The following is a 15,728-nucleotide window of genomic DNA, read 5'->3' as shown; positions in this document are numbered from 1 at the left end:
TCTCTTTCTCTCTGCCCTTCCCCTGCTTGTGCTCTTTCTCTTTCTCTCCCTCTCTCAAAATAAATAAACTTAAAAAGATAAAACAAAAAATAAAACAAAAATGGAAAACAGCGTGAGGATGTAGAGAAAGTGGAAGTCTTCCACACTGTTGGTGGGAATGTAAAATAGTACAGCTGGTCTGGAAAGCAGAATAACATTTCCAAAGTGTTAAATAGAATTACCATATGATCCAGCAATTCCACTTCTGGGTATACAGAATTAAAAACAGGGTCTCAAAGAGATTAAAAAAAATTTTTTTTAATGTTTATTTTTGAGAGAGAGAGAGAGAGGGAGAGAGACAGAGTGTATACAGGGGAGGGGCAGAAAGGGAGAGAGAGACACAGAATCCGAAGCAGGCTTCAGGCTCTGAGCTGTCAGCACAGAGCCCGACATGGGGCTTGAGCTCATGAACTGCGAGATCATGACCTGAGCCGAAGTCAGACGCTTAACCAACTGAACCACCCAGTCACCCCTCAAAGAGATATTTGTACATCCGTGTTGTACAAATTGGCACAAAGTAGAATGCAAAGTAGTACAAAGTAGAACAGTGGTTTTCAAGGGCCGGGGGGGGGGGGGGGGGAGGGGATAACAGGGAGCTATTGTTAAATAGGTATAGAGGTCCAGGTTTACAAGATGAAAAGTTAGAGATGAACAGTGGTGATGGCTGGACAATATAAATGGATTTAATACACTGAGTGGTACACTTAGAAATAGCTAAGATGGGAAATTGAATGTGTATTTTACAATATATAAAAAAAGTGAATTTCTGAGGAAATCTAGATATTTGGAATTTTAGCCTCCCATGAAAAATTAAGGAACATTATATTAAAATTGATATATAAGGTGCTTGCCTAACAATGTGCTCTGAAAGCTCTGTGGTCAACTCGTGTACATCACAGAAGGAAGTTTGATGCATATGAGGATGGCACTAAAGTCACGTTGCTGGCTGGGGCCTGCACACAGAGTAACTACAGCTGACCTTGTCGCAAGGTCACAGCTGAAGCAGGAGTATTGCTGGCAAACTGGCTTTTCCCGAGAAGTGCCTGCAGGTCTGTAGGCACTTCTCGGGAAAAGCCAGTTTGCTAACAAGCTTAGGATGAGAGATGCTGTAATTATTTGAAGAAAACACGTCATGCGTCCATGATGAGTTTTTATCAATAGAGCAAAATACGAACTGGAAAAGTTGAAGTCAATGTCACACTAAGCCACTTCACTTCCTTTGCTACTTGGTTTTGAAACCGAACTTCCCTTTACCTTCAAATGACTGATTTAAACCAGTCTTCCTTTAAAGAGGGGGCCTAGGAAATGGAGCAATTCACTCTGTGGCTTTCGTTGAGACCTTGAACTCCTCCGTGTGGCCTGGCACGTTCAGGGCAGGAGCCAGTGATGACGTAGAGCCCTGCTACTCAAAAGCATGGCTCCTGGATCAGTAGCAACAGCATAGCCTGGGAGCTGCTCAGGAAGGCAGAACTCCAGCCCCACCCATCTTCCTGAATCGGAGTCGGCATCTAAAATGACCTCTGGGCAATTGGCGTTCATATTAAGGCTCCGGAGGCACTGTTCTGGCTAATAGTGTCATAGCCCACATCCCTCTGTAGGCTGCTCAGAGCAAGGGAGGCAATGGGGAGTGAGCCTGTGTACATGTGATCAGGAGGGGCACATGGGTTCTAGTCTCAGACTTACCACTGAACATCCACTTTCCACCTATGACTTACTACCAGCCCTGTCTCCTTCTCAGGACTGCTGTGAGGGCCAACAGGGATCCTTGCTAACAAAGCCCTACATGATCTGGGCCCAGCCTGCTCCTCAGACCCTCCTGTGTACCATTTTCCATTTTGCCCATTGTGTTCTGGGCACACTGACTGCAGCCAGAGCCCATTTCTGCCTCAGGGCTTTTGTACAATCTATTTTCTCTGCTGGGAATGACCTTCCCTTTGATCTGTGTGTCTGGCTCCTTCTAGGTGTTCAGGTCTCAGCCTAATTCAGTGAGATTAACTGAATTCGGTGAGAACCTCTTAACTCCAATCTAGATACTCTCTAGGGAGTCACCCTGTTCCAACCCTCTGCAAAGCACTTATCCCATGTGAACAGTGACAGTGACTGTCTTATTCTGGGTTGGAGCCTCAGTGCCTTGAACTGTGCTGGCACACTGTATGCTCAATACATATTTGTTTTATAAATGGCTGAAGAGGGTAAAGTCACTGTGGAAAAAAAGCACCACATGAAATAGAAAATGTTTTTATTAATGAATAAAACCTTCCTCTTTGTGATTTCTCTTGGAAATGATACCCATATTACATCGATTACTCTAAAAGCCTACATCATATAAACGAAAATCTGCTGCCTTCTCGTCAGCAAGAAAGGACTGGAATGCAGGTTCCTTTTTCTCATGTTTCAAGGAAAAGACGATTCATTCACTGTCTCTACATCCTCCCTTCAGGTATCCCTGTGATACTCACCCCTCATATTAGTTTAATTTCATCCACTTCCCTTGAGAAAGTAGAGCTAAAAACAGAAACGCTGCTGAGGTCACAAGATAGGATAGTTAATGTTGCCGTTAACGTTCCTGGCCAAGAATGGCCAGATGGCCTGGAGGGTGGCTTGGCCAAGCTGCCTGAGATTCAGGGAAGGGCTGCAGCTTAGCAGCAGGGAGAACATCCTTCATTAGGCTACAAAATGAGAACTGCCCCGAGGCTCCTTCTGCCACAAAACAGAAACTTAATAATGGTTTATTGGTTTGGTTGTGATTCTCAGTTAGCCAGGACAGAAACTGTTATAAGTACAATATGAGAGGTTTCAGAAGGTTACTTCACACAATCTAGTGAGATACCCTAGAAGATATTTTATCTTCTGTTGGAATAGGCGCATAAAGGGAGAATCTCCAGGTCCCTGCCCAGCACGTGGAATCAGCAGAGCGATGGCTCCATCTACCGACTGTGGCTAGAACAGCAGTCAGCTTGTGTGGCCAGGTAGGTCCTTGAGCTCCTTCTCAATGCCCAAGGGATCCACAGCACTGCGGAGGAGATCTGCTGTCCTGAGAGACAAAGTGGGAAGAAGTTTCTAAATATTTCCTTTAAGGTTCCAGCCCATCATTCTTGTTTATTTATTTTTGATTTTAAATCAACTGAACAGCTCCAGAAGCCACCAGAGGTGCAATGGTTTTATAACGGATCAAGTGCTGTGAGCCTTCCTCCAAGTCAATCACATAGTCCCTGAAAAAGAAGGAAAAAAATGTATCCACAGAGTTGAGCTGGTGCCCCAATGGAGTAAGATTTCCCATGGTCAAGGACTCACCTCTGCTCGTCTGTTTCTGGTTCTACCAGTATGTTTTCCTGTCGTACTTTTACTCTCAGAAACACGTATGAATCTAGATCTGGTTTGGGAACTGCCAGAGAAATGATAATGCAGTCAGAAAATGTTCAGCAGCTCACAAGATCAACATGGGAAAGTTGCTGGGATTAACTGTCCCGAGCACTAAGGGACCCCTGATGTGAAAGCATTTTGGGGGAGGGGTAACTTTGAGGAGATATCTGGCTCTTTATGGGAACAGCACACTTCCCATCCATGGTTTCACACAGCAACAGCTCGTGCAATAGATGACAATATGTAAAATGTGCTGGGAATCCTGCCACACACCATGGAAGACACAAGCAAGCGTAACACATGGTCTCTTTGGAAAGGGCTACCAGCAGCATCTGATAAAGCCTCACAGTGGTGGCACATTCACTCAGGGAAGTGGGGAGAAAGGAGTCAATGCAGACTTAATGAGGAAAAGTGAGCCTGGGAGGTAATACCAAGGGCCAAGGTAGAAATATACATGACGTTCTGGGAGGACAGAGTGTATAAATCTAGTGAGCAATATTTTTATACAAGGGAGTGGGAGGAGGGAGAATGAAAAAGACTGGGTGATGGGATAGTCTTGAATGTCAGACTACGGAATACAGGCTTTCACCGTAAGTGGTCCTTCACTGGCTGATTACAGGGTAAGAGGCTGTTGCCTCTTCCACCATCAGCCAACATTTCATGTAAGGAGGTGCCCTGTGCTGGGTTGCTCGACAGCTCTTCACTTCCCAGAGCTCCATGTGTGCCCAGAGGACTCCCATCAGCTGCAGGTTCTGAGAACCTACTGGATAACTCTCAGTTCTAAGAGGCTAGCTCAGCATTCATGTTGCCCTTGATTCCCTCACCCACAGGTGGGGGTTCAGTATAATTGGCTCAAAGGTGTAAGGGGGTTCCCCGGGCCGCTCCACAGTTTGGGGCCTGCCAAAGAGACTCCAACTTCACAGGGTCAGTTGCCCCCACTGAGCAGCTACTCATTCTAGGGAACCCAGCTTAGACTTCAAAATGCCTTCCCCCACTCTGCCGGTGGGGTCTACAGTACTCCAGAGGTCTGAGGGGGACTCAGGGCACCTGGGCTAACTAAGCAAGACTGATTTCACTGGGGCAGGCGGATCCCCCTGCAAGCTTCCAATTCCAGGGGGCCTGGCTCTAGTCCTTGGAAGGGATCTGGGGCAAGTGGCATGTGAGTGTTTTAGAAGGTGTCCGCCAGCAATGAGTAGAATTCAGTTCAAGTCAGTTTCAGGAATTCAGAAGCATGCTCATGGCTGTTTGAATCAACTAGATTCGATAGCGCTGGGCAATGATTAGGCATACGGTCCTTGCTTCATTCCTATTCTTCCAAGGTGCAGACAAAAGTGGCCGAACTGGACACGGACTGGAGCTTTTGTTTTCCTCAGGCAGGTTCACCAACTGACCACTTCAGAGTTCCACAAATCTGCTATGGGTCTGCCTTGCTCCTGGTGTCATAGGCTGCACTGTGTCCCCTCAACACTCATTTGTTGAAGCCCTAAGCCCAGTCCTTCAGAATGGGAATGTATTTGGAAACAGCCTTTAAAGAGGTAATTAAGCTGAAATGAGACCATTAGGGTAGGCCTAGTCCAGGATGACTGGTGTCCTTATAAGAAGAGGAGGAGACATGAGGGGTTTGTGTGCACAGAGCGGCAGCCATGGGGGAGGCCCCAGAGGAAACCAAGCCTGCTAGCACCCCAATCGCAGGCTTCTGGCCTAGAGAAAATAAATGTTTTTTAAGCCCTCCAGTCTTCGTACTTCATTATAGCAGCCTGAGCTGAGACGCCCGGGCAACGATCCTCCTGCCACAGGGGTCACAGAGTGGCCCCCAGCACAGGATGCGTGGGAGATGAATTCCCAGGGCTCAGTTGTACTTAAACTTGTGGCCTCAGCACATTACATGCAGGTTGTGAACAAGGTGGATCCCAGAGAACGGTTTCATTTGGCCTGGCAATTTTGCTGGATGAGGTTCTGCTGGGATATGTCAAGCTACCACCAGCTGAGGGCCATGGACTTTAACCTACACGTCAGGGGTCCCCAACTGGCTGATCCAGGGTTGAGCGTGACTACCGTAACTCCCTTCCCTTGGCTCAGCAGGATGTTTGGGGGACTGTGCGAGATGAGCACAAAGGTGGCTTTGGCTGGGTTTCCCTTCTCCCGGCTGCCTTCCCTTTCTCCTCTCGTTCTCAGCCCTGCTCCCCTTTCCATGAGACACCCCACACAACAAAAAATACTGGGAGCCCTTCCTCTGGGTGGCTGGGAAGTGAGTGGCAATCACTGGAGGTCTGTTTAGCCTATTTAACTCCTCCTTGGTAGCTAGGGAGTCCCTGCATGGGTTGGAATCTGTGGAAAAGTGCGAGCCCCTTGAATGTGGAGACCTTTGCCTCCTCAGTCTCAGAAGAGTGTAGCATGCTGTGGATGCCCAGCAGATACCGACTGAAGGAATGAATGACTGAACATGAGCAAGTCTACATTTTTAATGGCAGTCATAAGAATTTCAGCCTAAGCTGAAGACCACAAAAGTCATGCTGAAATGGCTACCCTTACACCTGCTTTTAATGATTTGTTTTTAATGCACAACACTTCCTCTCTTCCCTTTTCTGCTTATCTACAATACTTACTTTTCCAGGCTTGAGAGTAAACATGAAGATCTTATTCCAAGGCACCTGAAGCTATGTCTGAAAAGAGAGCGTTCTGCTCACCTGACCTCAAGAGGTCCACCATCTGTAAGTTAGGAGGCATATGCTTTAAGGCAACATTCTTGAGGTACGTCTCTGTGTTAGCCATGTACCTGAAAGACAGGAATCCAAATTGCTGTGACCACATGACTGGCAGGAGCTGCCGGGTTGGTGGACGCACACCATGGCCCAGTCATCGGATCCATGGAGACAACCACCAAAACTCATGCTCACAAGCCAGGGAAAGAAAGCAGTCCCCCTGTGTCCTGCTTACTCACTGTTTGGCAAAGACCAGCTCCTCTGGAGAAAGACTAGATAGCTCCCCTTCGTGGGCTGTTTTCTCCTTTTCGAGGATATGAGGGAAAAACTTCTCTATCTGAGGATAAATAAAAATTGTGAAAATGTGTCAGGATTCAAGAGTCAAATATCCTAGTCTTCTGAAATGGGTTGAGGTTAATCTAGAATTGACTTCAAAAAATGGCAAGTCTTGGGGTGCCTGGGTGGCTCAGTCGGTTAAGCATCTGGACTTCAGCTCAGGTCATGATCCTGTGGTTCGTGAGTTTGAGCCCCATGTTGGGCTCTCACGCCGTCAGCACAGAGCCCACTTCAGATCCTCTGTCCCCCTCTCTTTCTGCCCCTCCCCTGCTCGCTGTCTCAAAAAATCAAATAAACATTAAAAAAAAAAAAAGCAAGTCTTCATGGTCATGACCCTTTCTAGACTTTCAAGATTTCAAGAAGGCAGGTTTCAAAGAATTCAGAGCAAAGATAAGTGCTCTAAAAAGGAAGACCATTTAAAAAGGATGAGAGGAGGGGTGCCTGCGTGGCTCAGTTGGTTAAGAATACGACTTTGGCTCAGGTCATGATCTCGCGGTCCGTGAGTTCGAGCCCCGCATCGGGCTCTGTGCTGATAGCTCAGAGCCTGGAGCCTGCTTCGGATTCTATGTCTCCCTCTCTCTCTGCCCCTCCCCTGTTCATGCTCTCTCTCTGTCTCAAAAATAATAAATAAACATTAAAAAAATAAATAAAAATAAATTAAAAGGATGAGAGGCTTTCATGAAAGAAAATCTGAAAATACAGTTGTAAATGATATTTATGAGGGAGATAGGGGATATCACTTAACATTTCTAGGTAACTGTAAAGGTTGTTTTCTATGAGATAGAACATACAAAAGCTGGAAAGATGAATACAGAATGCACAAGCAGACAGAATAGTGACTCTTAATTATAAGAATATAACTAGCAAGGATGAAGTCCACAATGAGGTGAGCTTGGAAAAATGTGGAAGGAAATGCAAGTAGGGAAATGACAATGGGAAGGACCTGGAGCCGAGATAAATGAGCGCTTATCTGTTAAAAGGAGTTTAAGTTTTGCAATTTCACTGCAAAGTTAGACATAAGTTAGACGACCTCAGAACTATAGCTGAACGTCAAGTTATCAGGGTCAATTTGACACTGGCGACAAGATGGGTACAAAATAATTTCTGAAACTGGTTTTCCTTTGGTCATTATTCCCTGGCCAACTGATGCAAACAACTCTTCAGGACTGCCATGCTGTAATTCAATGGGGCACCATCCACACAGCTGATAAACAGACTATAAATGTGTCCTCAGAAGTGTGCAACACATGTTCCATTCATGCTTCTCCAGAATAATCTTTTGTCCTCTTTACTCTTTAGCTACCCTGATACTGGTCTTTGCAGCACCTTCAGGCCCCGGGTTCTCCCAGGCCCCAGCCCAACTTCTCCCCCAAGACACTCAATCTATATTACAAACTGCACTGCCTTAACGCCCACAGGATCTCCATGTCAAACCTTCATGAGCCGACATCGCAAGTAGCTGCTAAGGACATAGCGGATCCTCTCCATCTCCATTCGATGGATACTGACCTTCAGGTCCCCTTTCTTGGCTCTCCTGAGATTTTCTTCCTGTTAAAAGAGAAAATGAAGTGTATAAAAAAAGATGATATTCAGACTAAGGACCTTCTTTGTTTAATCTGCACAATTCCACAGGAACTATCATCCCTGGCAGTGTTGAGGACTCAAAGACTACATTTAGGTCAAAGGAGAACCAAAAAACTCCTGAGAGTTCTCATTTGCATACACAAATAATATAGATGTGACTACAGCCTCATTATAAAAAGTTCAAACAATTCTCATTTACTTTTAGAAAACAACCATCTGAATCAAATCTGAATATGGTCAGTCAGAAGGGTCTAGAAGAATTCTGGTCTAATTGTAAAGGAGAGAGTATAGCAGAAAAAATGTCCAAGAGCAGTGTTAAATCACCAGTTGAGAAATGGTATAATACCAATGTTTTAAAGGTACTCTGAGGCTGATAAGGACTTAAGCTCAGCTCATGAAAGCCAAGGGCCACAAACTCAAGTGTCTGTGGGGGTCAGGCAGGCAAGGTATCTGAGAAAGGTGGGCAGTTAGGGACTGTGGGGAGCAGATAGCACATGAAAGGTGGAGGGGGGGGGGTTGCCCTTACCCAGCTCTGGTCAGCTGTTCTCATATAGAAATGTGGGTCTGGTATTGACAGGGTTTTAGACTTTTCATGGAGAGCTGATGTCTAGATATTCAAAGGAACACTCATGCTTTAGAAATGTAGGTAACCAACTCAATATTAAAAACAAAACAAAACAAAACAAAACAAAACAAGGCTGGGCCAAACAAAAAAGACTACAAACAAAACAGGCTACAACCTCTCACTATGCTGACAAACGCTTTTAAAGTTCTCTTCCTTTGTAACCCTGACATAAGCAATTCTTACCATGTGGTCTAGCTGTTCCATGACACATTCTACAATTTCAGACTTGCTTTCCAGCAGCTCAGGGGCAAACTTTTCATTCATCCAGGCCTAAAAAACAATGCCCCCCCCACCATATATATCACTATCATTCACAATGGAGCAAAATAACCCTGTGCATCTGTACATATCCCATGAAAACCACAGCTATTTCTGACAAAGAAAACTGTTTGCCTGTGAGTTGGAAATACTGGAAATGCTTTCAAAACAAGCTACGTTTATGATAGCTTTTCTATTTTTTTAGAAGGTAGGCTGTGTTTACAATCTTATAGTTAACCGACATTACAAAAAAAGAAAAATCACTTCATTCCAAAAATGTTGTCAGTATGATACCTACTACTGAGAGTAACACCACCTGGTGTTCAAACTGTACCTTTCACCAAATAACAACACATTTCTACTTCTTCACCTGCTACTTCCCACCAGGGGGCACCAGCACCATTCTATTGTAAGAGATGAAGTAACACATAAATCCACACATCTCCTCATTCTTGAAGCTTAGAGCCAATTTAAAAATACTTTTTCATTCATCACTATACCATCTGAGAGGAAATGGATACAGTTATCCTTATCTTATTAACGAGAAAACACAGATTATTTACTAACCGCCTAAAAGTATAGAGGATCACAATATAAAAGGATATTCATCTATTAAATAGTTTTGGAACAAGAGGTTAAATCCTTAATTTATGTATGACTCAGGCCCAGATGCTTGGTACATTTCAGAAATTACCAAGGCTTAGAGAACTGAAATATCCACGAGTGACTGAGGAAAACTAATCTTCTCTTTCAATTATAGGAAATTTAGTTTCAGCATAGCTCAGAATTACATGCCAATCAGGCTCACTTTATTCCTTTTGATGTCCTTGAGTCTCTGCATCTCCAATTATCACCACGAAGACACATTATTAAATACTAGGTACTGGTACTATCATAAAAATGTTTCTCACATGCTCAAGCACCTGCAACCAGACAGTCTGTATTTTCAAGTAGCATTATACGTAAGGAAAGCCCAAATTGTCATACAGGACTAATAAAGCAGGAGTTTTTCTTTTTAACTGATTTTATTAAATACTGAATAGGTACAGTAATATTTAGTACATACAACATGAATGGAAATATAAATACCTGTGTGCACAGAACTTCATTAACACGTATTATCATTACTTTAAAAGTCTCTGTGTCTCCCTCCCTCTTCAAAGGTATTCGTTAGCCTGACCTTAGTATTTAATTTTCTCCACAGTGTCACTACATTTGTTTGTATCTCTACATAACAATTCCCAATGATTTCAAAGAAAATGAAAGCACTTTCTGGGTATACACTGGGGTGAAATGGGGTAGATAAGGGAGATTTCTCATTGACATTATGAAATTATTTTGATAAAAATGTACAAAACATTAGGAGAAAATCTGTAGAAGTGTAAAACCTTCAAAAAAAAGTTTTTAATATATTTAGTGAGAAACTTACATTTAAATCCATGGGCTTTTTTTAACAATCAGGTTCTATGTTTGAAATAGCTGTATCTGGTTCCTGATCAAAAATTTTAATGACAAGCTGTTCATCATTATGGACTAAATTGTGTCCCCAATCCATATGTTCAAGTCCTAACTCCTAGCACCTCTGAATGTGCCTGTATTTGGAAATAAGGTCTTTACAGAGGTAATCAAGTTAAAATGAGGTCATTAGGTGAGCCCTAATCCAGTGACCTATGTCCTTACAAGAGGAGGAACTCTGAACACAGACACACATGGCAGATCATGTGAAAACACAGGGAGAAGATGGCCATCTACAGGCCCAGGAGAGAAGCCGCAGAAGAAACCTACAGTGCCATCACCTTGATTTCAGACTTCTGGCCTCCAGAGATGAGAAAATACAGGTCTGTTGTTTAATCCACCCAATCTGTGGTGCTTCATTATACAGCTTTAGCAAACTAATACAATCATTAAAATGAGAAAATCTGCACTGTAGGTAATAACTTTTAAATCATTTTTTTAACAGGTATTCATGAGTATCCTATACATGCTTCCGGAGCTGTGTTTATCAATGGCCTGTCAGGCTGCTCCTCAGGCCATGCTGTGCAGCCTCTGAGTCTGTGTCCGGCTCTGGCAGCTGTCCAGGTGGTGGACCCATGCCATGGCATACTCGGGGCACTGCAATGGAGCTTCAGGCCCGAGATGTGAGGCATGCTCACCTTCTGCCAACCGGGGCTGTGTTGTCAGACCCCACTATCCTCAGGCTTCCTTCCAAGGAGCCCCTCGTACCCACAAGAGGCAACCAGCCTGGGTTGCCTCTGGCTGTCCCAGAGGGTAGATGGTTAACATGATATGGCACGGCAGTGCACTAGTATGTGCCACAACGTCGGCCTCGAACAACAGTTTTGCAAATGGTGGAGCTTAACATAAATTGTTTCTTCAAAAACTTACTTTTTATTGTTCTACATTATTCTCTTGAGAGTGACCCATGTTGTGGCAGGAGCTACCTTTCACTCATTTTATTGTTGGTTTTTTCCCTGCTGTGTGTGTGTGTGTGTGTACACACACACACACACACACACATACATATATATATATATCTCATGATTTTTATTCATTCTATTGTTGATGGATATTTGGGCTATTTTTGGTTTTTAACTTTTGCAAGCAATACTATTAACATTTTGTGCATGTCTCCTGGAAGTTTTTTCTAGGGTTGTCCCTGGGAGTAGAATGATTGGGACACAAGATATGTATGCTTTCAACCTGACAATACAAGAACAAATTATTTTCCAAAGTGCACCAATTCACCACAGTATATACAGGTGTGCAAATGGCCCTACGTCCTTGCTTTATATTATTCACCTTTTTCATTTCTGCCAATCTGACGGGTATGAAATGGTTACCTTCTTGGGATTTAAATCTTCATGTTCCTGATCACTAAAAAGATTGAACATCTTTTTCATGGTATTACTGGCCATCCGGGTTTCCACTTCTGGGAGATGCCTGTTCGGACTTCATTTTTTCTATTGAGTAGTTTGTAAAGTTTGTTTAGATACTGTGGATACTAATATTGTGAACAATTTTCTCCCAGTTTTGCAGCGTGTCTTTTTACTGTCATCAAGGTGTAAAAAAAAAAAAGTTCTTAATTTTTTTTTTTTTTTTTAATTTTTGTACGAGCATTCATCCATTTTTTTTTCAACATTTTTTATTTTTTATTTTTGGGACAGAGAGAGACAGAGCATGAACTGGGGAGGGGCAGAGAGAGAGGGAGACACAGAATTGGAAACAGGCTCCAGGCTCTGAGCCATCAGCCCAGAGCCTGACGCGGGGCTCGAACTCACGGACCGCGAGATCGTGACCTGGCTGAAGTCGGACGCTTAACCGACTGCGCCACCCAGGCGCCCCAAAAAGTTCTTAATTTTAATGCAGTTGAATGTATCTGTTTTTTCCTTTATGCTTTGTGCTTTTGGACTTTTGTTTAATGAATCCTTTCCTAACAAACAGGGGCTCTTAAACTAGGTGGGCAGATTTCAGGGTGTCTGTGAATCTCCTGAAATTATATGTAAAATTTCTGCATGTGTGTGTATGCATATGTTATTCTGGACAAAAGAGCCAGTTTTCACCAGATATTCAAAAAGGTCTGTGATATAAAAACAAATTAAGAATTACTCCTTAATTATCATCATAGATTATCATATAAGGATACAGTTTTAAAATTATCCTTCTTTTGTCAGTCATAACATGCATGGTAGGACACAATGAAGAATACTAAAGTAACAAACATGAGGCAGTTCTGGAAAGGGGCTGTTAAAGGGAGAAGACAAGAATAAGGCAACGAGTGTAGTAGATGAAGAGCACACATTTTGGAGTCAAAGAGACTTGATTCACATTGGACAGTAACACCTACATTATTGGATTATTGTAAGAATTATTACTACTCACAGCTAACATTGAGTGCTAATCTTGTGTCAAACAATATACTAAGTGTTTTACATATATCATTTCATTTAACCCTCACAGCAACTCTGTGAAATAACCACCGTTATTAATGCGTACCTGCTCCAGCCTTTCAATGAGCTCTGCAGGAGTCAGGACCACCTCTTCACTACCCCCATCAGAGTCCTGTGCTGTGGGGTCCAGTTCCTCTGTCATCTTCTCTGAAACCAGGAACCTAATGGGAATAAAAGAACCAATACCCTGCAATGTGTTTTCCATATATTTGCAATAATATGCAACTGTATATCTACAACTGGTGTTATAGAGGCTCCCTGGCAGTGGCTAGTCAATTCATAGGCTTTGAATTTTTCCAACTCTTTGCCTCTTCTTTTGAACCTTAAGTCAGGTATCAGTTCCCCAAAGAGGTCACCCCTTAAAAAGTGTTTCCAGGTACATCTCGGATTGAGCATCTATCACACCAGGCAGTAACTGTTTGTCTTCCTGGTAGAAGTCCTTTCCTTGCGGGCTGTGTTCACTTCAGTTCAAATATAAATCACGCATCTGCTTTGTCCCTGGCACTTCTAAGTACTGGGACATCATTACCTGTGTACTCCTGCGCTTAGCGCCGTGCTTAACTCACTGGAGACACTTAAAACTGTTGGAAGAACTAATGAATGCTTAATTTCCTAGAGCCACAAGGCCCAGCAACATCAGACCAGTGATCCCAAAGGCTAAGAAGGTGGGCGGCGGGGACGAGAGGATGCCCTCGGAGCATCCGGGAAAGTGAGCATATTCCTCCCGCTCCTCTCGTCTCTCGGTGTCACAGGAGCACAGTTATCCCCTCCTCCAACACACACACACACACACACACACACACACACACACACACCCAGATGTCCCACTCGCCCACTTGGATGCTCACCTGGGCACCGGGGAGGCAGAGAGGCACTCCCAGGTAGCAGGCGGTACTGGAAACTCGTGGGGAGCTGCCCCAAATTCCCAAGGAGCAACTGGCGGTGGAACGACAATCTCAAGGCCTTTCCCGGATGTAGCCGACCCTTCTCAACTCCCGCGCTCTTCTCCCAAATTTTCCGCCCCCCCGCACGACGTCACCACGCTCGGGCGGCGCTGACCAATCACGGCCGGGGGCGGGGACTCGGCTCTCCGCGTCTAGCGCGCCCTGCGGCCTCAGGAAAGGAGGTGAGCCCCGCCCACCTCGCTCGGCCGCCTTCCTGTGAGTTCGCGTCTGACACCGCCCAGGGAAGGTCTGGAGGGGGCGTCTCGTGACTGCGGGAGTGCGTCGGAGGCAGCCTTCGGGTCCCTGGAATGCAATGCCCCGAGAGCGCGCCCTGGCCAGCAGGGAGGCCATCAAGAGAAATGGGCTTTGTTAAAATCAGGCCACTTCCGTCTCTTGGGTCATCTTCTCTGCCCACCGCTCTTGTGGCCCTCTGGTTCCTTCATCCTTGCCAGGGCTTCACTGTGGCCACTACGTCCAGGTCTAAAAACCTTGAGGCTAGTGGTTCTTAAAGGGTGGTACCAGACCACAAGCAGCAGCATTGCCGGGAAACCCGTGAGAAATGCAGATTCTCAGGCCTGACCTAGACGTACTGAGTCAGAAACTCTGGGGGTGTTTCAACAGGCTCTCCAAGCCAAACTAACGCAGGTGAGGTTGTAGAACGCTGCTTTAGGCTATGCTTCTATCCTAGCTGCTTCACTCTCCAGGTTTTGACATTTACTGTACTGCTATGCCTTATACATTTTTTAAAACGGTTATTTATTTATTTTGAGAGAGAGAGAGCACTCAGGGAGGGGCAGAGAAAGAATCCCAAGCAGGCTCCACGCTGTCAGTGCAGAGCCCGACATGGGGTTCAGTCCCACCAAGGGTGAGATCATGACTTGACCGGAAATCAACAGTCTGTTCCTTAACCTACTGAGACACCCAGGCGCCCCATCTACCTTTAATGTAGGACAAAAGCATATATATGTATATATATATTTTCTTTGCGTGATGTCAGGTTTTCTCTGAATTGCTGATTCTGTTCCTCTGCTCTGTTTTCTGTGCAAAGTGCCAGTCGCTGCTCCCCTGAAGTGTCACTTCCCCAGCAGTCAGAAGACTCTTTTCCTTGTGATGTTTCCTATGCCATACTCATATTAGAAAAAGAAGTTTGGCTAATTGACAGGTGGGTAGTACCTGCCTGATTACAACCATGTTTTGAAAATGGAATATACTGATTGGAAGAGTGGGAGTATTTACAAAGGGCTATAGAAGCTGGGGGGACATCAAAGAGGGATTCCAAAAGGAAGGGACATTTACATTTGAGCTTGTCTTCTCAGAATGAGTTTTGTTAGTGACAAATGGATGGCCTTTTCAAGGTCCCTTTCAACTCTGTTTCAATGGTTTGGTAGTCCAATGGTTTTCAGTCGTGACAGATTATGTTTTCCAAAGACAGATGCTCTGGTATAGATCTCATCCCATATATTCTTCTTACAATGTTGATGCTCTTCCACCGAGAGGTGGGGGTCTGTGTTCTTGCCTCTTAAATCTGGGAAGACCTTCTGAGACCACTATAGAAATGTAAAGATGGATGGAAATCAAGATGTAAACACTTCAGCAAGGCTTGACTTTCAACTGAACAAATTTTTCTTTTCCTAATTCTTGAAGCCTCCTCCTCCCCTTCACTTGTTTTTCTGTAGAATCCTTTGTTCCAGGAACTTGGTATTGATGCTGACATCTCACTGATCCTCAGTGCATACTCAGAAATGAGACTGGGATGGCCAGTGCCAGTGCTAGTCATGAGACCAGCTTGAGGGCATAATGAAGGTGGCTGGCAGCATGTACCAGATTCCTATTGAAACTACCTTGATCCTATATTTTCTTGTGAAACCCTTCAGCCTTTTACTGTGGGTGGGCTTGCAGTCCTGGGGGACATTAGCCTGCTGCAGCCTCT

General features: G+C 44.5%; 1 protein-coding gene across 1 annotated transcript; it reads right to left on the bottom strand.

The window, feature by feature from the left end:
- Nucleotides 1-2,295: 2,295 nt before the first annotated feature.
- On the bottom strand, nucleotides 2,296-13,883 carry GINS4 (GINS complex subunit 4). The gene is made up of 8 exons (XM_049631485.1): nucleotides 13,703-13,883; nucleotides 12,901-13,015; nucleotides 8,833-8,919; nucleotides 7,875-7,988; nucleotides 6,344-6,441; nucleotides 6,090-6,178; nucleotides 3,334-3,424; nucleotides 2,296-3,251 (listed from the first exon to the last, which is right to left on the bottom strand). The coding sequence occupies exons 2-8, from the start codon at nucleotides 12,994-12,996 to the stop codon at nucleotides 3,155-3,157; spliced, it is 672 nt and encodes a 223-aa protein (XP_049487442.1). The 5' UTR covers nucleotides 12,997-13,015; nucleotides 13,703-13,883; the 3' UTR covers nucleotides 2,296-3,154.
- Nucleotides 13,884-15,728: the final 1,845 nt, after the last annotated feature.

The sequence above is a fragment of the Panthera uncia genome, chromosome B1 (assembly GCF_023721935.1).
Source record: "Panthera uncia isolate 11264 chromosome B1, Puncia_PCG_1.0, whole genome shotgun sequence".
NCBI classification, from domain to species: Eukaryota; Metazoa; Chordata; class Mammalia; order Carnivora; family Felidae; genus Panthera; species Panthera uncia.
The sequence above is the reverse complement of the archived record's forward strand: the minus strand, read 5'-3'. Positions and strand labels throughout refer to the sequence as shown.

Coding starts and splice junctions, on each gene's coding strand:
- GINS4 (XM_049631485.1), bottom strand. CDS start 12,996: ATGACAGAGGAACTGGACCCCACAGCACAGGACTCTGATGGGGGTAGT. Junction 8,920..12,900: donor TCATTGAAAGGCTGGAGCAG/GTACGCATTAAT, acceptor ATTGTTTTTTAG/GCCTGGATGAATGAAAAGTT. Junction 7,989..8,832: donor TGGAACAGCTAGACCACATG/GTAAGAATTGCT, acceptor CTCTTTTAACAG/GAAGAAAATCTCAGGAGAGC.